Source organism: Dipodomys ordii, unplaced genomic scaffold, assembly GCF_000151885.1.
Source record: "Dipodomys ordii isolate 6190 unplaced genomic scaffold, Dord_2.0 Scaffold17, whole genome shotgun sequence".
Taxonomy (NCBI): Eukaryota; Metazoa; Chordata; class Mammalia; order Rodentia; family Heteromyidae; genus Dipodomys; species Dipodomys ordii.
In genome coordinates, this window is record NW_012267233.1 from 2,509,024 (window position 1) to 2,533,302 (window position 24,279).

Consider the following 24,279-nt stretch of genomic DNA (forward strand, 5'->3'; position numbering starts at 1 on the left):
GCAAGTGATTTTGGTTGACATGGATAGATTTAATGGAAAGATGTGAGAAAGACACTTCAAAGTTGGGATGATCAATGTGAAACAGTATTAAAACATTCAGGGCAAGTAATTCAAGAGTGGTTTATTTTGATGATCAGGTCATTTCTGTCTAGTTGATTCTATCTATCTCTGTCATTTCATGCTCAACATGATGTTCAATTCTTAGTCATCCTGTTGTGTGATTATGAGATGAGTATAAAATGATGATGATGATGACTACAGAAACACAGTATAAGGGGGAATTGATCAAAGACACCACAGACAGCTATGGAATTATCACAATGAAACTAACTAATGTTATTAATGCCTTGTAACACAAAATAGTAGAACTAACTAAATAGATAAATAAATAAACAGCAAGTGCTCAGCACAAGAGAATGTCATGAAGGTCAATAAGCTCTCAGCACAAGAGTATTATGTCATGAAGGTCAATAACCAAAGTGGAATGATTTGTCTTAAGTGCACTTTTTTTCAATGGTAAAGAAACCCATCTAGAGATTGTCCCCCAGATTACTGGACAAAAGAACAATCATATTGATTTCTAAACCATTCATTGAGCAACAGCCAAACAACCACTATGATTTGGCTCAATAAACCCATATTTGCCACTTGAACTGGAATACATCATGAGCTCTGCTTTCTCTGATGTATGCATCCCTCATTTCATTGAACCTTCCAGGGCTCTCTCACTCATGAAGATGAATGTTATTCTACAGTCAAGCATAGTGTTTTTTAAAGTTCTTTTAACTTTTTGAAGCAATTTTACCACTTATTTTTGTTTTACTTAGAGACTCATTTTTATTGATGAGTTGATGGTAATTTACTGTTGGGTCTGTATATTCCACCAAATATTATGAAATTGGGTCTTCACAAACTAATTTGGTTTGGTGCCTGTGGTTCACACCTGTAATCCTAGCTACTCAGGTGGCTGAGATCTGAGGATCACAGTTCAAAGCCTGCCCGGGCAGATAAGTCTGTGAAACTCATCTCCAATAAACCACCAGAAAACCAGAAGTGGCATTATGGCTCACGTGGTAGAGTGCTAGCCTTGAGCTGAAGAGCTGAGGGACAGTGCTTAGGTTTAGAGTTCAAGCCCTATGACCAAACAAACAACAAAACAAAACCAAAAACAAAACAATAAAACAAAATCTAATTTGATCACTTCTCCAGTGGATTCATAAGCTTTCTTTATGGAATATAGTTGTGGTTTCAGTAGCTAAGATACCATACCTTAAAATTGAAGTCAAGTCTGGGGATGGTGCTGAGTGCTGAGTGTGTAGAGTGCTTAAGTCTATGCGTTTCACATGTACAAGTGGCTGGATTTGATGTTCAGCACTGAAAAAAAAAACAGAGGAGGCAAAACAAAACAAAATCTCTACCCTTGAGTAGAAGTATGAATTTTGGTTTAAAATAATCAAATTTGAAATTAACTTTATTCAGAAATTTTAAAAAATCGATGTGTCTTAGCTATCAGTCATAAACTAATAGAGAACATAAATTTCAAGAGAGAAGATTTACCTTGACTCATGATTCAAAGTCTCTAAAACTAATACAGTGGTAGGATCATATGGAAGAAGAATCTGCTGAGGAAAGTGGGGGAGGGAGGGCGCAAGGGAGGAAGGGATGGAGAGAGAGGGGCAGACCAGAAAAGGGTACCAGAGAGAGAGAGAGAGAGAGAGAGAGAGAGAGAGAGAGAGGAGAGAGGAGAGAGAGACAGGAGAAAGAGAGGAAATCTAGGAACAAAGTAAACCTTCATGGGCATCCAAATGGCCTACTTTAGTTCCTACAACTAGGACCCATTGTAAACCTTCCATCACCCCAGATAGGCCTCATTTTGAATCCATGCATGGATTCACTGATAATGTTAGAATTGTTATGATTCTATTACCTCCCCAAGGCACCGCCTTCAGAGTATTTCTGTGTTAGGTATAAAGGCTCAAACATGTGGTTTGGGGGAAGTGAAACCTCACCATAGGTCTCCAGAGAGAAATAGTCCAGCTAACCATCCAGAAAATAGTACAGGTTCTGTTTTTAGAGATGTAAAGACAACAAAGGAATATAAGATGTATGCTCACATTCTGGCTAGTCTTATTGTTGTTTTTATGGTCGTTTTGTAAAATGTAAAGATCAGTAATGAAGTCTATCTTGTTATCATAAAAGCAACACTCACTCTAGGCATTTTATGTCCCAGATTGTGTGAAGGAACAATTGTGAGCCTATGAAGAATAGCCTAGAGCATCTTCATATTGATATCAACTCATTTCCATCTCATCTTAATATTAATTTAAGGAAAGCTCTGGCATTTTTTTCTATCTCACTGTATTTTTGACATACTGCAATGTGGCTTCAACAATGACTTTTTACAGTCACTTTCATAATGAACAGCTGATCTGCTTCAATCCACTGTGCTGTGTGTGTGTCCTCTTTGTTCTCTGAAAAGCTATATCTGCTCATCTTCTCTTCACTCCGAAAACATAGACTCCTCCATTAGCTTCTCCACCATCAATCTTCTCTCTCTGTCTCTCTCTTTATATATATATATATATATATATATATATATATATGACTGTGTGTAACACACACACACACACATATATATATACACACACATACACATAGACACATAAATATACGCACATATTCAACTCTTGATTCTATGTCTCATGCAGTCTCTTCTTTCAATTCAACCCATCTTTCAAATACTACATCTTATATTATTTTCTTTGTCTTCTATAGTTCTATGTTTTCAGCAATTATTATATAGTAAGGATGACCTGATTTGCAATAGACTATCAAAAAGCATTCTTGGAATTAAGGGTTGACTAAATGATTTGGAAACTAATACAGCAATGTAATCCTCTCACTGGAGCACTATAATATATAATCTAACTGCCTACAGAGTCACTTCTTTACATTTCTCTTGGGCATTTCAAATTCAACCTATTTCAAAACGATTTCATGAACTTTTGTCAAAACTATAGATTTCTCCAGGAATCTCTGTCTCAACATGATCCCTTTTTCATTGAATTAAATAAGCCAGAAATCTTTATGCATTTTTTTAAAATTTTGGTCTACCCACTTTCTGTACATAAGAAATATATCATGTCTGTCTTTGTTACATTTTCTATTCAAGCCTATTTTTTCACCAATGCTTATACCATCCAAGGTCTGGCCTTCATCATTCCTATCTAAGCTTTATACACTTCTTTAGTCTGTTCCTACATTAAGCAAATAGAATAATCTTCTCGAAGTTAAAATCTAGTACTGTCACTTTCCCCCTTATACTATTTCTATTGTTCTCCATCTTCTGAAGTCTTTGACATAGCATTGACAACTTCATGAACTGTTCTCACTCCTTACCGGTTCTACTCAGGGAATTTCACTGTTCTTTGTGATCACTGGCTATTCTCTTGCCTATGAACTAGGGGCATGTAGTTTCCTCTGCTGATGACATTCTCCATTCTCTCCCCCTATTTGGCTTAGTCCTCATTATATTCTCAACTGAATTATATTTCCTGTGGTAGACCTTCTCTGAACTTAAAGAAAGGTTAAGTTCCCTTGCAATAAGTTCTCACGGCTCCCTGTAATGACTTTTTTCATAACACCCATCACAATTTAATGTTATTACCTAATTATCCCTAATCTCCTGAGGGCAGTAACCAAGACTTCTCTGACAGTGCCTGGCAGTAAGAGTTCAGTAAATATTTTTAGAGTAATCGATGATTACTTCCACAAGCAATGGAGGTAAGACTATTTGAGAGAGTTAGCATTGTAAAATGAATTAACAAGACCTATGCAGAAAAAATGTATTACATATAACTTGCCCTACACAAACATTGTTAGAAACTGGACACTTATCAATGACAATATGCAATCTTTCATTTAGGAAGTATTTTGATTTAAACAAAATTTGAATTTAACAGAATGTTTAGCAAACTCATAACATATAACAAATTTTGAAATATGAACACTCTGAGGGACCATAAAGCACTTTAGAAAAACATTAACCCTTTTTATGGAGCTACTTTTAGACACTTCCCTAAATAAAAGTAATGCATTAACAGTCCAACACACATATGTAATATAATATAATATAATATATGACTTATATTTGAAACTTTATTACCTTCACTACTACCTGGCTATGGTTTAGCGTGATATATAACTTGGGGTGGGAGGATAAATATATATGTGAGTAAAGAATTACATAGATCATGGGGGAGGGACATGCTTTATTGTCACTGTATTTGATGTTGGTATACTTTGTGGAGGGGAAGGGAAAAAAACAAATTGTTTAAATAGGGATACAGGTGGACCCATTGCAACAATGAGATGTACAAGACATTTTGTCGAAAAACCAACTTTACAACTTAGGAAGGGGGGTGAAGGTGATGGGAAGGGAGGGGTTGGGGAAACAAAGGAGGAGGCAACAATGCTTGATAAGAAATGTACTCATTACCTTGCCCATGTAATTGTAACCCCTCTGTATGGTATTTTGACAATAAAAAAACCAGAAATATATAAATCAAACAAACAAACTAATCAAATATGAAACAATATAGGGTCACTATAAGTAGGATAAAAGGGAAATATATGCCATGTTAAAAAAATGTTACAATTGTTTAGGTGATTTGATAATTCTTTCTAAATCATCTCAACAATCAATTTTTAGATAATTATCCCATGAGAAATTTATGGGAGAGGATGAATTTATGTGTATCTCTTGATTTTATTAGAGTATCTTAGAGGGAGAACTCCAAGGAGGTTATATTTCTTACAATAGTATCTGTGAAAAAGCAACTTTTGTGATGAAAAACACACAAAAACATTGGTTATATCACAGATTGAAATATTAACATGATCATCATAATTTCATATGGTTTTCCAAAGAAGATGATATTTGAACAATTGTATGATAGATAGATACCTGTTTTCTATGACTTCATATAGTTTTACAGGTGTTAATTCAACTCCATCCAATTCATGGTTCTTAAAGAAGAATCAGCAACCTTAAAAAAATTAAAAATAAAACTTTAGTTAGTTCTTAGCTGGCTTACTGCTATTGTAATTTTTTGATCATTTACTTGAGTGCCTTAATAGATCGCACAGCATTACTTTATAGTTCTTCTGGTCATTTCATGTTTCTGCCCCTCTATGATTTTATTATACCAAGTTACATTTGTCCTGAATCCTAGTTGCAAATTGTATTAGACTCTTGTGGCTGCTGTAACAGATTACCATAAACTCCATAGCTACAATAGTAGAAAATTATTTTCTCACAGTAATAGGAACAATATAACTACAACAACAAAATTCCCACACACATACATCCAGATGGTAACAGATCCTCTTCCCCTCGCAGGCTCTTGAGAATCTTCCCTCTGCTCTTTGAAGTATCCCATATCTTGGTTTCTAGCCACATCACTACCATTTCTGCCTTGATAGTCACATTGACTTCTCTTTCTCTCTCTCTTCAAGTTTTCAACTGAATCCTTCTATCTCAATATCTTTAAATCAATCACAACTCAAAGACATTTTTTTCAAATATAAGGTACCATTTACAGATACTAGGTTCTGTTGTTTCAGGAAGGCATCATTTAGCAAGCATATCTGTATCTAGAATGAAACAAATCTTATTCCTTCCATTCTTGCAATAAATTTTCCTGCATCTGTCAGTTATTTCATTCTGGCCAACTTTAGCTCTTAGTTACCCAAGTAAAAAAATAAATTATACCTGAGTATTATCTCTTCTTGTTCGCTGTATATCACACTATCTCAAATAACTTCACTGATATCAACCTATGTGGCATCTGGTCTTCTTGGTGCTCTTCACAACCACAATCTAGTTTAGTCTTTTGTTGCTTCTCATTGCATTAATCATTAGAGTAATAGTACAGGAGGTGTTGAAAATTTACTTTCATTCCACCATATGTGTGCTTGTGTGTATGTAACTGAGGCTTAAATTTATGGACACTCTGCTTTGCCTGATTGATTTTATATACTACTAGAACTTGAATTCTGGGTCTGTCATTTTCCAGGCAGTTACTCCAGCCCTAAGACATACCACCAGCTCTTTTTACTTCTATTTCCTTCCTAGTAGTAATGTATATAATTGATCATTTATATGTAAATATACAATTAATAATTATAATAATATAATTAATATTTATATACATAATTAATCATTTATTCATTTGTTCATCCATTCTTCATTCACTTAGTAAATTATTTATGACAGGGCATCACCGTGTAAGTCATGCTGGCTTCAGACTCTTGACCCTCTTGCCTCAGTCTCCCTCAGCTACAATTACAGAGGTATACCCTTGCATTTGGCTTCACAATACAGTTTTGATTATCTCCCCCTCCACACACTTCTCTCCCTCAACTCCCTCCACACTCTTCTAATTCCTTTAATGGGATATTAAAGAAATAGTTATACCTTCAAGGTTGAATAGTCATTATTTTGTTGGTATTTGGTTTTTAATGACTCTTTCAGCTTTTTTCTTTCTTTTCAGCTAAGATCTCCTGAATCCCTAATGTACACCACACTATTCTTAGACTTTTATAAGTATTAACTTAATTTCTAAAATGAATCTATGAATTAGACACCTTAGTGAAATGACTCATGTGAATACTTTGAAGTACAGAGGGATCATGAGCATTTCTTGGAGATTTATATCAGTAAGTAGAGGGAGCCAAACCAAGAGGTCATAGGATTTCTTATATTGACCATTGCCTTCTATTCTTTCTAACTTTCTGTGTTGTTTCTGATTTTGTATGTATGTTTCCTCTTATATAAGCACCCTCATCTATTGCTAAATTGAAATGTGGATGGTTGACTGAATCCAGCTCATGATCTCCCTTGCTTACATTTTTACACACTCAATAATTTCCTCAAGTGGAAAAACCTTCATTACATTAAGCTCAGCCCAAATATCAACTCCCACAGAAATCTTTACTCTTTTCTTTTCTTTCTTTTCACTTATTTTTCTTTTCTTCTTTGGTTGCATGCATTCATTTCTTTTCCAGAACTGGAGATAAAGGGAATTCAGTTATGAAGAGAGAATTGAAGAATGTGTAAGGAAATGACAGTTATAATGCACTCATACATCTTTAATTCTTGAATTCTGCTCTTCTTTTTTGTTCTGGAACATTGCCATTAGGCTTAGTGCCAGTCACACAGGTAGGGTATCTAATGCCATGTGACATGCACCCCTGGAAAAGAAGTGGCAGCATTCACTTGAATGGAAGTTCTGATTAACTCATTTCCAGATAAGAAATATTCAATGAAGGCAGTTATCACAATTACATACAGACCGCATGGAGTTTCTACATTGAGAATAGATTTAGCTAAATAGGATAATCTTATCATATTCAAGTATTGATTTTCTTCCTTTGAAACTATAATTTATTTAATAAACAAGGAGCAAAACAGATGATTTCCTTTCTTGTGAGGGTCCTCTGTATTCTTGCAAAGGTTCAAGCTGTGCCAAGTGATGTACGACAAAGTAGCACATGTCTCTTTCTTTAAATAAAATTTAATCGACATGAGAAGAATTCAATCCGGCATTTTCCTTCCAACTGGAGAGACCTTCACACTGATTTAGTAATTATGACTCCATTCATTAAAAAGTAAATAAATCTTTAAAAATTGCATCCATATATATAGCAAAGTATTTTCTTAGGCTGCTAATACTGATAGTAATGTTGAAAAATTAGAAGTGAAATTGAACAATGGTTTGACAGAAGAAGAATGCAAGAAGAGATCCAATTATAATGAATATTATCCTTTGTTTCTTTGAGCCATGAGTGTGACTATTTTCTAATAGCTAAAGTCAACAAGAAAAATTATACACTGATAAGCATCTTTCACTTGAATATGTCAACCAATTGTTTGGGATTCATATGCAGATATCCTTAGCATGAAGTCTTTAGTTTAACTCAAAGATTTTAATTTTGACACTACTCTAAGAAAATGATATTCTCATCATTGAACTTATAATGAATATTGCTAGCTATTTAATGAAGAGTTTCTCATACAATCAGACCATGTAAGTAAGTGCCATCATGATAAAAATCCATTTTGTTAAGGGACAAGGAGACACTGTGATGTATAGAAATCTTCCAGTTGGAATTTCTATACTGCAGGAGTTATCCAGTTAGAGATGTGTTCTTACTTGATTATTGTTTTTCAGGTTCAGGTTGTTAGCTTTGCTACAGAACATAACTGGGATTCTTTGGATTTTTATGATGGAGGAGATAACAATGCCCCAAGACTTGGAAGTTATTCAGGTAATAAAAAACAGAGTTTAATGAAAATTTAATTATAGTTAGGAATTAAAAAATATTTTTAAAAGAACTCCCAAAAAACTCTGACTGAAGTTTAATTTAGTTCTTTTTCTAAACTATACACAATTAAATCACAAGTTTATACATTTGGAGATCTTAAAAGTAACTCAAAATTACTGTTTAAAAGCTGATAGTATTCTATGTTTATTTAATTAATAATGTTTTGTGAAATGGATAACATTTTCACTGAAGTGTGATTTAGAAATAATATGTATACTCTTATCCTTAAAGATCATGAATAGTTCAACTGTGCTTGGTAATTATAATATTTTCTCTCACTAGAATGATGTGTACTCAGTAAAATACTTACATTGATTACATAATACTATAAGACATCATTGAAAATTGACAAAGTGTTAAATTATTTCTATAAGTATAATTTGGTAGAACTAGTATCTACATATGTAACAATTCCAGATGGAAAAGCTGAATAAAATATTCTGATTTGTCATACCAGATAGTGACTTATTTTTAATATTTTTAGATTTATTAGGGTTTAAACATAATTCATGCAATAATTATAAACTTCTGCATAAGATCAAGAGTTTTTATTGTAAAACATTTTAAAGTCTGAAAATACTGAGCTAGGCCATAAACTTACATACTTCAGATAGTACTGAAAAAGGTTTGAATGATTTTAGTTTTTAAGAAAATTTTTAAATGGAGTATAGCCAGTTATTTAGAATCACCAGTGAGGAGATGAAAGAACTATTTAGAGCAGTAGTGATTTGACTTAGACATAAATATATTTTAAAGGAGATTCAGGTAAAATGACAAAAAGTTTCATAAAATTTTGAGCATTCTTTTACTTAGAATGGATTAAATACAATATTTTCTTAATAATGACCATAACAATGATTTAAAGGGAGTTAAATCTACCAGCTGATTATCAAGTAGTAGCTCTGTATGAAGCGTGTCCTATTTTTCTCATTTGTTCTTTCTAGCAATTGAAGTTGTAGAACAAATGCTAGAATGGTAAGTAGGACCCAAGAACCAGAGTTCTTGATGACCAGGATTTGCTAACTGGCTTATGCAGGTCATAAACTCACAGGGCCCTGCGAGTTGGTTTATTCCTGGCTCTGGTGATAGCAGCTAAGACAACAAGGAACATGGTTACTGAAAGAAATACAAAACAAAACAAACAAAATCTTGTGTGCTATATTGGGTAAAGAATTCTTGTTCTCTTCGAGAAGGCATATGGAGTAAGGTTCATAAACTTGTAACAAGCAAGGATGAAGGAACTAGGTTCTTATAATGAGATATTTCTAACACCCTCAACTTACATGCATGTTGAACTTTATCTCAAAGTATAGAACTATTCTTATTTTTGAAATTGCTTCAGTTGGAGTCTTAAGGCTTTTTATGGTAGTCAAACAGTAATTCGTTCAAACAGGTATTTTATTTTTTCATACTCAATGATTGCATGAACTAAAGTTGATTTCCTCAAGAAGTTTCAACCTCTGCTATAATACATTTGCTGAGGCAGGCTAATAGTTCAAAATTATCAGCTTTGTTGTCAGAGGATAGACAAACACACTAAGGTACTTTCTCTGGTGTATACAGTTATTTGCTTTCATATATATATGTATATATACATATATATATACATATATATACATATATATACATATATATACATATATATACATATATATATATACATATATATATACATATATATATATGAAAGCAAATAACTGTTTACTTTGACATTATTGTCTTAAGTTCCTATGTCTTAGAAATCGCAGACCAGTTTTTAAATTAAATTGATATTAGCTCATGCATGGGCTACTGAATTGCACATGGCATTTTAGTTGGTAAGTAAGCTTTTGCTTTGAGTTTGTACAGAATTTTTCTTTTATTTTTAATCCTTTCCATAGAAAGAGTTATCTCCCTAAAAATAGAGATTATGAGGAAGAGTATAATGAAAAACGAGTATGTGAGAGATATTTCTAACAAAACTTATTGAAAACATTAATACACACTTTAAACATAGAATATTAAATGGTTAGTATTTATTTACCTACTTTTACTGAAGTTTATTTTGTAATCTTTGTCATGCCTTTTAAAATGTCATTTCAGGCACAACAATACCCCATCTTTTGAATAGTACATCTAATAATTTGTATCTAAATTTTCAATCCGACATCAGTGTTTCTGCTGCAGGATTTCATCTTGAATACACAGGTAAAATATTGTCATCTAAGAACACATTTTTTGCCTGTCTTCAGATATTTTGTGTGTCCCAGGTTTTTTTTATGAATATAGAAACTACAGCAATTTGAGAAAGAAAACTCTTAATTTTATTAAAAGTTATTAAAGATTCTTGAAGTGCTCTTTAATTCAGTTAAAAAATTTACAGCTAAGGGGGGGAGGGGGGAGGCTGGGAAGGGATGGTAAGGGTAAACAAAGGAGGAGGCTGCAATGCTTGGTAAGAAATGTATGCATTATCCTGCCCATGCAATTGTAACCCCTCTGTACAGTATGTTCACAAATAAAATAAAATTAAATTAAAAAAATAAAAAATAAATAAATAAATAAAATTTACAGATAAAATTCTAATGATTTTACAGGAGGCTTATGCCTATAATCCTAACTACTTAGGATTTTGATACTTAGAGAAGCTCAATTCAAAGCCAACCTAGGCAGAAGAGTGCAGAAGACTCCATCTTTAATTAACCAGTAAAATTCTAGACTAGAAGTGTGGCTCAAGTGTTATAGCACCAGCCATAAACAAGTAAGTTTAGTGAGAACTGAAGATTTTTCATCAGGCCCTGATACACACACACACACACACACACACACACAATTTCTAATGATTTTGCTAGAATTTACAAATATTTCCTTTGTTGTCATGGTAAGAATAATTAATATGAGATCTACCCACTTAGCAAATTTCTTATGGCAATATGATATTAATTATAACCCCAAGTTGAATAACTGAAACTTTGTACCTGTTGACAAATATGTCTCCATTATACCTTTTCCTATCATCTAGGAAGAACCATTCTACTATATTTAAATAAATATTTTAGCTATGTCATGAAAGTTGAATCTTGTGGTATTTTTGTTTTAGATTAGTGTTTGTGCTATATATCTTCCAGGTTCATTTATATTCCTTTATGTGGAATTCTTTTTTGTTACGATTAGGAAATACTTCATTTTATTTATATTCCACACTTTCTTTATCTGTCCATCTATTAAAGAGTCTCTAGGTTTTTGATTTTATGTTTGGCATTATTTGAAGATGCCTTAGTAAACACTGATAGTGCAAATGTATCATCAAGTTTCTGATTTTAATCCATCTGGACATAAACTACAAAGTAGGATTGATAAATTCTATGCTATATTTTTTTAAGTTTTTTTAAGTTTTAGAAGTATCGCCAACAATTATCTATAACATTTTAGGTTTCTACCAGCAATGCAATTGCTGGTGTGCCATTCCTTAGTGACTGGTGATATAGAACTATATATATTAGGAATTAATGCTCTATAAGTAGGCAGAATGTGTCATGAAATGTACAAAATGGCACATCACAATGTTCACTTTATTAGAAAGGGCAGATAAAAAGCATTGTATATTTGATAGTTATTCATAATACAGACAATTAAAAAGAGTAAACTGAAGAAACTTTTTTAATCTGAGGGCAACTATTCTCACTCTGAAATGCATTGTAGATCCTTTGCTTTGAAGTGTAAGATCATGAAAATTTAATGGGATTATTTGTGTAATTACTTGTCATACTTATTGCTTAGAAAGTCTTAACTTTCAACAAATGAAGGAAATAGAGCTGTATGCTAATCAATAAAAATAGGCTTTATTAATGTAGTTAGCTTCCTTTGACAGATAATTCAGAGTTTCACTGATACATGGGAAGGAAACAATGACAAGTAGCTTTACAGCTCAGAATTTTGTAATTAACAAACAAATGCCTTTGGAAAGAAACAGCATGTTAGATGTAATATAAATTATTTTGTGTGCATGTGTCAGTACTGGAGCTAGAACCCAGAGCCCATGGTCACCACTTAACTCTTTTTCTCGTATAGTTGGTACTATAGCTACTTGAACCATGCTCTACCTTTGGGAGGAGAAATGGAAACAAGAGCATCCCCCAGTGTTGTCTGCCTTGGCTGGTTCCGAATAGGATCTCATACTTTGTGCCTGGGCTCACCTTGGACTGTGATCCTCCTACAATCATTTTTTTCATAATTTAGATTACAGACATGAAATTAACTTGTTCTTTAAGATGGTGTCTATCATATTTTTGGCCCAGGCTGACCTTGTCCTTCCAGTGTCAGTCTTCTTGTGATATGTGTGAGCATAACAATCAAATTAGTATAATTGTTAATCATTTCCTTTGTGTTGGGAACAGGCAAATGTCTCTGTATTATCTATCTTTAAATGTTCAATTAAATATTAGCAACCATCACATACCGGGCTATGGGATATTTAAAATTATTTTTCTTATCCAAAATGTTTCTCAGTAGTCACTGGCTGTCTGTACCCCACTCTACCAAAGCTCTGATGACCACAGTTCCAGTTATTAATTCTAGGCCATTCTTTCAGCTCTTACTCATAAGTGAAAATGTGGCATTTGTTATCTTGTGCCTTGCTTTATTTCACTTAATGTCCTTCTCTTCTCAAAACAACAAAGCTGCAGCCATCTTATTTTTGAATAATATTCACCTATGTATATGTAGCACATTTTCTGTACCTGACTCCCAGGTTGATACTATAACTTGGCTAATTCAAGTATGCAGTATTGCAGGAAGAGGTGAACTATCACTATGACATAAACGTTTTCTATTATTTTGGTAGGAGGGGAGCAGTAGCAGTATACCTTTCTGCCAAATTGCATTGTGGACCCTATGATATTTCCACTCCAGCTTTTTCAAGCATACCCTTGGTTTTCTTTCTTTGTTTTTGTTTTTATAATGGCTGTATCTCTCTCTCTCTCTCTCTCTCTCTCTCTCTCTCTCTCACACACACACACACACATACACACAGCAAGTCTGACTGAAATAAATTACCTAGATATTTAGATATATAAAAATACATGAACCGTTAGGTTCTGCAGAAATAACTTTGTATGAGATAGGTGATATATAAACAGGGTAGTTACAATATGTATTTTTTTCTGAAAACTAAACACCTGTTTTGCTCACAGTTTTTTGGTGGTTCGTTTGTGACAGTCTGAAGTATAACTTCTTCCCACAGGGTAACATAATAAGGAAAATGAAGGTCTTATAATAGCAATGCAAATGCCAGCAACAGATGCAGAAAACTTAAAGGTTTCCTATAAAAACAAGATTGATTTTTTTTCATCCATGAAAGTAGATTCTTCCTACATTCCTCAAGGAACATTTGAAATAGTAAAGGATTCAGGAAACAGAACAGGTGTTCTTCTGTCTTGGGAAATAAATTTTGGCTGAGATTTTTCCTGCAAATATTTTATATATCTGATTTTCCTACTGTTGATGAGATTTAAAAAAAATCTAGATTACTAATAGCAGAGACATTACATAGGCAAATTGTCCTTTATTTACTTTTAAAAGGAAAGTGCTAACAAATTAGCTATTTTTAGCATAGCGAATTTCCCCCTTAAAATTTGAGATAGTGTCATTTGAGCTGAGACTCACCTTTTCTCTTTTTAATGGCCCTTTTTTATTTTGTAGTACTAAGGATTGAACCTAGGATTATGCATGATGGTCTTTTAACTTTGAAGTATCTCTAATATTTATTGTGATTGTGATTATTTATATCAGACAGATGTGATATCCTTCTGCTCAATTTACTTTTTGCAGACCATGGTCTCATTAATATTTCTAAATTTGATTATTTCCTAGTGTTGTCATCACTATACATCTTCATTAAATTTTAAAACTTTAGTTGAACACTTTCCTAGTTCTATGTACTAGGAGTAAGTGTTACACATTTCTATAAGATCTATGACTAAAAATCCTTCACATAAATTGCGCACAAAGATATGCATCCAAATACTTACAAAATGATGGCGGCATTATTGACGTTTATGTAAACCATCACTTATTAGATAATTGTCTCAAAGATGTTTAAAAACTTCCAATGCCAAAATTTAACCAAGATTTTCCATCTGATTTCTGAAATACAGCATACTGCTTGCATTTTCCACAAGCTCCCAAGATTTCAGAATGATCAATGTATACAGAGTTTACATATTATTTTGGTGATGCAGAAAGAAAATGGTGATTCTATATATAAGGATTCCTGTGGATGGAGTTAGGGAAGTCGCCATTAAAAGTGAATATATATATATATATATATGTATATATATATTTATTTATATATCTTATGCTGAATAAGATTAAGTGATTGATTTGTAGGAAACTTGGTATCTGAAAAGATCTACTGAAATTTGGATGGGTTTAAAAGCATTTACTCTGATATTAGATTTGGGTTTCTATTTTGGCACTGACTGTTGATAGCCATGTGACAGAAAGATCCAGAGTTTCCATAAAAACCCAATTTCTTCACTCATAATATGAGATTCTATCTTGAAAGATTGTTTTCCTTGGCATTACCCATGTCAATTATCTATTGCCAATAGAGAAATAGTAAACGTTCAGAAATGTTCTGTGATGCTGATGAACACAGAAAGCTTGAGTACCAAAAGAAATTTGTAAGTGCTTGATGATTACATGAAAGATGTGACATATGTCTTCACTTGTAGAAAGAATAAATACATGATGGATTTCAATTTGGGGAGTTACATGGATTATAGTTGTAAAAGTGAAAAATGAATAGCATATATGGAATATCCCACAGGAGGGAGACTGAGATGAAGCCATCCTGATGGTTCACAAGAGAAATTCTGAAAGCAGACAGTCATTGTGGTCAAGATTGACAGCACAGGAATATTAATGTGGTGAAATTGAGTCTGATACCTGGTTAGGCATTGAGGATGAGAGAGAGGTTGAGCAAAGGATCCTGATCTTCTCTTTTGGTTTTGACTTCAGAAAATGTCTGCTTAGTCGGTTTGTATTCCAATGGAAAGCTGATTGCTTTTATTTCTTACATTATAAAAATTGATTCTTAGTTCTTAACTATTGACTTAAGTCAAGGTCAATACAAACACTTTTATTTGATTGTCATAATCAAATCTCAAACCTTGTACTGGTAAATAGGTACATAATGAATTTCCTAACTAATGATTATGTAGAATTATATATTTCATTATACAAGGAATAAAGTTATGTATGCATCTATCTATCTATCTATCTATCTGTCTATCTATCTATCTATCTATCTATCTATCTATCTATCTATCTATCTATCTATCTATCTATCTCTTACCAATAGAAAAAAAATTTGAATCAGGGAAAACTTTTTAAATTGCAGACACAAAATAAGATAACAAGCACATATTTTCAAGTTAAAATTTTATTTCAATTACTTTTTCTGTTCCTGGAAGTTTGGTGTTTTATTCAAAATTCCTAAAGGAGTTGGCAATATATAAAATAATACCTAATATTAATGGAAAGATTGAAAAAGTTTTGCTTTTTGTTAATTAAAATTGATATTGAGGAAATAGAAAAAAGACAGAATAAAGGAAATCATACTGTCCTACCAGCCTTGGGAAATTGATACAACATATTCAGAATCTGGGGATACATTTCTTTCTGTTGAGAATATGATTTGGAAGACTAGATTCATATTTTGACACCACTGATCATGACTATATTATTCTTTATGTTGTGAGTATGGTGCTAATTAAACATTCACATGAGGAGATGTAACTATTAAATTCTAAATAAATGTCATCCCAATTTTCTCTTATGGAAACCATTGAAAATTTCCTTTGCCTAATCCATAGTTGCATGGGCATATGGGAATTGATTATTTTCTTTTCAATTTATGTATTTGAGGGTTTTCCTTTCTTTCTTTTTTCTTTTCTTTTTTTTTCAATCCTGGGGCTTGAATAGGGTCCTGGTCCTGTCCCTGAACCTCTTTGTGCTCAAGGCTAGTGCTCTACCATTTTAGCCAGAGTATCAGTCCTACTTTTTTGAGTATTTTATAGGAGATAAGAGTCTCATGGGCAGTTTTCTGCCCAAGCTGGCTTCAAACCACGATCCTTGGATCTCAGCCTCTTGAGTAGCTAGGATTAGAAGAATGAGCCACTGGTGCCCAGTGATTTTGAGTAATTTTAAGAAAATGTGTTTGAGGTTGTCATCATACAGCTTGTATCTTTGTTCTCCTTGCAAGAGAAAATGTTCTTAGCTTTTGAGATTTCACTACATACATACATTTTTAACTTCTCTTTTCTCTATATATCTAATGCCACCAATAATTTCTCTGTGAAGTTTGGGAAATCTCTTGTGGCCTGAAAGTAACTTTTCATCTTCTGTATAGTTATGGGAATACTTTGAATGGCCTCATTCATAAAAGCATAGAAATAACAAAAAAATAAAATAAATATTGGGAAGTTTATGCATTTAACTCTAACTTACATTAGGAAAAGCTTTGATTCAGCAAACATTACTTCTTTTTATCCTCAGGCAACACAATTAAGACATAATGTATTAGTTCTTAATGAGTTGACTTTTGTAATCACTAAATATGGTCTCCTCTTTAGGAAATGACATAATGGATGTTTTGAGAAAAGCAGGGATTTTAAGATTAATTAGACTTTTAAATACAGTATTTTTTTTGTTTAAACTAAGTTATATACTTGAACATCCCATAAATTATTGAATGTGGAAACACCCCTTTCCCAAATTAAATGATCAGCATTTGTCATATCTAATTTTAATTGCCATTAATTCAGGATATATTTCATGCAAATAAGCATAATTAATCTTTATAAACTCATTTCAAACTTTAATTATATATATTCCTTACACATTTATCATAATTTGTTTTGTCTCTTCTTTTGATCAAGATTTATTTCCTGATAATCTCGCTGCTTTTACTTATATAGATTGATGGTTTATAGTTTTGACCTAGGTTTTTAAATTCTTTATTCATTATCTTCATATATTTATTTCTATCTTGAATTTGTTAGACTGATCCTGCTCTCCTTAATCTTGAAGTAGAGCAGTTACTAATAGAACAAATATTTCATTTTATCAATCAATATGCTAAGATAAATAAATTCTCAGTGTTTATAAAAATATTTATATACTTTCTTAATAGCAATATTCTATAATTATTTGTTGATAGCAATTACATAAAATCTATTAATTTTCACAAAAAGATGTTCATCATGACACAGGAAATATATACTATAACAGAGACATATACATCTAAAATTCAGCTAACATCTTCACATCTATGCCTAAAAACCTTCAATAATAATAGAAACATGTTTATTTTGATTTTTCTATCTTTTCCATATTTCATGTATTTTTCACATATTGTCTTTTTTGAAGATCAGTAAGTATTAAAGTCAGAATTATTCCTTCTAAAATCATATTCATAAACATTCATCACATTGCAAGTTACATGGAAAATATTTCATACATATTTGTATGCTAGATTACTTGATTCTGAGACATTATCTCAGTAAAAAGTCTGCATAAATGCAAATAAAGTTTTATAAAGATCTTCAAATTATAAGCCCAACTGATCATGAATATATCCTCTAATGATGACAAGTATCTTTTTATTCTCAAACTCTTGTTTTTCTTCCTTCCTTCCTTCCTTCCTTCCTTCGTCCCTCTCTCCTTCCTTGCCTACCTCCCTTTCCTCCCTTCCTTCCTTCCCTCCTTTCTTACTTCTTTGTTTCCTTCCCATTTTTTTGGGCCCATCTTTGGGCTGGAACCCAGGGTCTAGGTGCTGACCCTGAGTTTTCTGGCTCAAAGTTAGGGCTCTATCTCTTTGAGCCACAGCTATACTTCTCGCTTTTTTGGTAGTTAATTGGAGATAAAAGTTTCTGGATATTAACTTCCCAGGCATGACTGAAACTTGATCTTTAGATATCAGCTTCATTAGTAGCTAGCAATATAAGACTATAGCTAAGCCACCAGCACTCAACAAATTATTGTCTTTTGTAATGGTAATCATAATATGCCAAATTGTAATACTGGTATATACTTTAAAAAATCATCTAAATTAACATGAGTAGAAAATTAGTCATTTTAGGTTATAAACAATCATTGATAATATGACAAAAGTAATAGCTTCTAATACTTTGAGCCAGATTAACAGCTTAGGACAATTGGATAGCAGTTAAAATAGGACGTTTTGAATGGATTTGTTTTTGAATCATTTTCTGTTTTTTTTGGGGGGTGGGGTATTATAACAAATTGAATCCATCCTATCATGAAAGATTTATTCTGAGAGTGTCTTTGAATGTCAAAGAAACGATTTTTATAAAATTTATACTCACAAAGATAAAATGGCCCTCTCTTGACTGCCGCTATTAACAGAAAACTAGCCTTGGTAAGTAGAAGGGCAAAAATCCTTTCTGCTACTGATTACTCAAAGTACTTTCTTCAATTTATCGCTTAATAAAAATATCACTTAAAATAGATATTTTAAATATATATTTGAACAGTTTTACTTGAGTAAGTTAAAAGTGACTGCAGTTTTGAACTTCAGCATTACTAAGTATTTCCAATTTACTTTCTTTTTTTTAACTGTCTCAGAATTTTCAGTTAATAATACATTTATTTTTTAATTGTTATTTATTTTATTGTGAAAATACTGTACAGAGGGTTACAATTACATGGGTAAGATAATGAATACATTTCTTATCAAGCATTGTAGCCTCCTCCTTTGTTTCCCCTTCCCATCCCTTCCCAGCCTCACCCGCCCCCCACCACCCAATCCTTCCCCCTCCCCCTCCCCCTCACAACCCCCCCCAACAAAGTTGTAAAGTTCGTTTGCGATATGACAACTTGTACTTCTGTACTTCTCATTGTTACAACGGGTCCACCTGTATCCTTATTTAAACGACTTGTTAAATTTACTTTCTTCAATTTATATAAAATAATAACTATTATGAGGGGCAAACATGAATGAGGTTCTCATTCTTCTGCTCTGGCATTTCTGATCACTGCATTAGTTTACTCTCTTCCTCGAAACTATTGTATCCAGTGGAGATTAATTAGTATAACAGAATATCTTCTAGATAAATAGACACACTTACTTTCAGTGCCAAATACACTACTATCATCAACTCATCTAACTAATGTTAGAAAAGAATGTATATCATTATAGAAAATTCAGAAATAAAGAAAATTATAAGGCAGTACACACAGGCCATCTATAATCTTATAACCAAATGTCAGAAACATCATTATTTGATATATTTCATTTTGGTATTTTTCTGTATGAGTATATTTATCTTAGCTTTCAGTTTAAAAGTTGCTATCACATAGTTTATAGAGTTTGTATCATTTCTATAGTGAAAATGCTTTGCAAGCATCTTACCACTCATTCTTTGATAAAATCTAACAGCTTTGCTTAAAATAAAGCTTTAAATATTCTACAACATCTATGCCACAGCTTTATATTTGACTCCTTGAGAAGGCAGTTACTCCTACTCTGGGATATTATAGTTGCTATATTTGTGACCTTCCAAGGGTACTTGTTGGAAGGAAGAGAAATGGAAGTGCATGAAATTTGATGTTCTCTGTTAAGAATGAGCACAAGCATGACCTAAAATAATATATTTTCTGCTCAGGACTACCCAGAGACTGAGAACATATAGAAGGAAGGCCAAATCATATTGAAAGAAATATATGCTCAAATCATAATTCACTTTTTTGTGGGTGTTCCAGTCTTGATGCTTAAACTCAGGGCCTGGGTAATATCCCTGTGTGTTTTTGTTCAAGGCTGGCATTCTACCATTTGAGCCAAAGCTCTACTTCCAGCTTTTTTGGTGGTTAATTAGAGCTTAGAGAGGGAGGGAAAGTAGGAGGAAAATGAGAGATGGGATAACAAGTTTGAGCAGTAAGGTAGTCACTACCTTGTATATGTAATGGTGACCTTTCTGTACATCACCTTGACAATAAAATTAAATTTAAAAACATAAAAAAGAGTCCACAGACTATCCTATCTGGGCTGGCTTTGAACTGTGATCCTCAGATCTCGGCCTCATGAATAGCAAAGATTACATGCATGAGCTACAGGCACCCAGTCATAACTCACTTTTAAAATTTAGTATTTTCTAAAAAGAGCTGTTTTAATCTGTGAGGCCTACTAATGTGCATTAAAACTAATTAAATCCAACATGGCACTTTCTTTAATTTTCTTCTTTTATGGTACTGAGATTTGATCTCAGAGCATCACACTTGCATGGAATACTTTCTGGGTCAGCACTCCATCACTTGAGCCATGCCTCTGATCTAGCATTTTGCTGGCTATTTTGGAGATCCTGCCATAAGGGCTAGATGGTTCAGGCTGACATTGATCCAGTGTTCTTCAGATCTCCATCTCATAAGCAGCTAGAATTACAGCCATGTGTAATTCACACTTGGCTTATAGTTTCTTTTTGTATCACAGGACCTAATTGAGAAAGGATAACTTACCTATAACAACTTTAAAAATTAGGATATAATCTAGTGGTAACTGGGATTTCTAGATTCCCCAGGCCCCAAAGAAATCAAGAATTTAAAACCATTTCCATTGGGAAATATGAAACATGGTGCATGTGTCAAGGCCTAGGTATTGTAAGAACTAGGGCCAGGGATACCAGCTTACGTGCTTCCAAGATAACATCCAAGAGGACCTCACATGTATAACCCAAAGAACCACTTGTTCTTACTGTCTTACATTCTTGTGAAAAGGCCTTCATGTTATCTTGTCTGCTTTATTCTGAACAGTATTAGATAAGTATCATCTATTGGCAGAATTAAGCATTGATATTTACTGGGAAATAAGCAAGACAAGAATTCTCTGTGTTTCATATACTATGCTTTCATTCATACAAGCAGTGTTTGCCTCCTTAAGACACTGTGCACAGAACTGTCTTTCAGTCTATTCATACAGAAGAAACAGATAATGAACATCTACCTGCAACAAGTAGCCATTGTAAGGAAATGTAGAGATTGATACAACAAGGGTATTTTTCAAACAGAGAATATATGGTCCAAGAGTGAAGGAATATATAAGCGATAATCCTTTTTAATGTTTTCTTGTTAATTCTTGTCTATGATTTTGAACCAGGATAACTACTGTACTCCTATTCCTTCCTGCTTCATATTATTTTTCAGAGGATTTTATGTGACTCAGAAAATAAGCATGCACTACCCCCATGCTCAGCTTGTGGAGAGAGTGTCTGGATAACATGTTTTGCTTTTGTGTGTGTGTATGGGTTTTGGGGGCTTGACCTTGGGGCCTAGGGGTTGTCCTTGAGCTCTTTTGTTCTAAGCTAGTGCTCTACCACTTTGAGCCAACAGTGCCACTTACAGTTTTCTGTTGGTTAATTGGAGATAAGAGTCTCTTGGAAGCCAGGTGCTAGTGGCTCACTCCTGTAATCCTAGCTACTCAGGAGCCTGAGATCTGAGGATCGGGGTTCAAAGCCAACCCGGGCAGGAAAGCCTATAAAACTCTTATCTCCAATAAACCACCAGAAAACTGGAAGTGGCACTGTAGCTCAAGTGGTAGAGTACTAGCCTTGAGCTGAAGAGCTGAGGGACAGCGTTCAGGCCCAGAGTTCAAGCCCCATGATTGACAAAAAAAAAAAAAAAGGAGTCTCTTGGACATTTTGCCCAGGTGTCTTGGGCTGGCTTTCATCTGCGATCCTCAGATCTCAGGCTTCTGAATAGTTAGGACTTACAGGTATGAGCTACCAGCATCCTGGCTTAACATCATTTTCTTATCATTGCTGTTGTTGTTTGTGTTTGTGGCACTGGCTTCCTCCTCCTCTTCTTCTGTTGTAGTTGTTGCTGTTGTTTTAATGCAATGCACATGTAATATAGTAATAGGAGATTGGGACTTATAAGCTATGTAATTGGTGCAACTGTTTAGCTTGAAAATGTAAATTTCAAAGTAATGAACAAAATACAATGTAGTTATTAATATTTTCATAACCGTAGCTTATAAGCACAAAATATTTTATAAAAAGTAGCTTATTAATGCTTTAAACAATTCAGTTTGCTCTGTAATGCACAGCAAATAAATTTTATTCACAGAAAATTCTCAATATATCCTCAAATTAAAGTGTAGTTTGAAATGACATCAGGAATCAGGTTGACTAACAGTTGTATATGTGATTTAAGAATGCATACAATGAGCCAGGCACTGATGGCTCATGCCTGTAATGCTATCTACTCAGGAAGTTGAAATCTGAGGACAATGATTTGAAGTTAGCCCAAAGAGCAAGCATCTATGAGACTCTCATCTCAGAAAAATCTGGAAGTTGCAATTATGTATAAAGTTGTAGAGCACGAGCGTTGTACAAAAGGGAGTTCAGGGACAGTACCAAAACCCAAGCCCAAGGATTGGCAAAATAAACAAACAAACAAAAACATACAATGAAGGTTCCTCATATTATTATAATCTCATATTTCTAGCAATTGGTTTGGATTCTTGTCCTGAGCCACAAACTCCTAGCAGTGGGATTAAAGTTGGAGACAGATATATGGTGGGTGATGTGGTGTCCTTCCAGTGTGACCAAGGATATTCTCTACAGGTAAGTCAATTGCTAAACTCTTGCTTTGATTTTTATTCTTCTTTGGGAAGATTCATAGACTTTGCAACAATTGTTTAGACTTAAAGGACAATAGTTTTATACACACACACATCACACACACACACACACACACACACACACATATGGGAAAACTGATGAATAACTGAAATTGTTTTGTGGGTAACTAACCAAGAGTGGCTTTTGAATCAAAATGAATCTTTAATTTCCTTTAAGTCTTATTCAGACAGGATTGTTACTATGACAAACTGGGTTGCAAAATAAAATATAGTATGAATTATAGCATTAAATGAAATTCCATGATAAGATGATTATGAATTTGCCAAATTAGCATAAATCTACTAGAACATATTTTGTAAAATGAATATATTTTCAATTTATTTGTTATTTTTTTATCACTCCTGATGTATTTGGATTTTTTTGTGTGTGGGAGGGGATTAGTCCTGGGGCTTGAACTCAGGTCCCGGGCACTGAGTTCCTTGAACTTTATAGCACAAGGCTAGTGCTGTATCACTCTGAAACAAAGCCCCAGACTTCAGTGTTTTTGATGATTATTCTCATGGATTTTCCTGCCTAGACTGGCTTTGAACTATGATCCTCAGATTTCAGCCCCCTGTGTAACTAGGTCTAAAGTCATGAGCCACCAGTACCCAGCTAGAAAGTGTTTTTGAGAGACATAAATCAAGAGCATCACAAAATACTCCCTAAGAATAGACTAATTTAGAAATTATTGTTTAAAAACCTTTGAAGCATTGATTTGTTTATAACAATGAACTATAAAGCACTATGCATAAGGTCCTTCTCTACATGTTTCTAATTATTGCAGTAGCAATAAAACATTTTTGTAGTGAGATGTGAAGTCTTATTTTTTCTACCAAGACTTTAAGATACTTAGTCACATTTTATGATGTCTATGTAATTGCCTTTGTTAGAGTATGGTATTTGGAAATTTCTAGTAAAAGTGAAATATATGTGAAAACAACAATAATTATTTAAGCTTCTTTGTGCAGTAATCTGTGAGTGTGTGAAATTTAATCCAACCTGTGTTGGAAGTATGTAGTGAGCTGTGTGTCTTGCTTGTGCAGGGTCATTCACACATCACTTGCATGCCTGGACCTGTGAGAAGATGGAATTATCCAATCCCTATTTGTTTGGGTAGGTTCCAGAATTATAATGTGTAAGCTTTGACAACTTTTAAAGGTATACCATTTATATTATATTTCAAGCATGCAGCTTGCCTTTCCCAAGGTTTTGT

At 33.4% G+C, this 24,279-nt stretch overlaps 1 protein-coding gene across 3 annotated transcripts in view; it reads left to right on the forward strand.

Annotated features, from left to right (window-relative positions):
* The window catches only part of Csmd3 (CUB and Sushi multiple domains 3), a 929,488-nt gene that overhangs the window by 795,535 nt on the left and 109,674 nt on the right, over nucleotides 1–24,279 (forward strand). For all 3 annotated transcript variants that reach the window (XM_013012565.1, XM_013012564.1, XM_013012566.1), the window contains 4 exons: nucleotides 8,235–8,331; nucleotides 10,471–10,575; nucleotides 22,888–23,006; nucleotides 24,110–24,179. In XM_013012565.1, coding sequence (XP_012868019.1) covers nucleotides 8,235–8,331; nucleotides 10,471–10,575; nucleotides 22,888–23,006; nucleotides 24,110–24,179 — 391 coding nt within the window. The remainder of the gene's footprint in view (nucleotides 1–8,234; nucleotides 8,332–10,470; nucleotides 10,576–22,887; nucleotides 23,007–24,109; nucleotides 24,180–24,279) is intronic.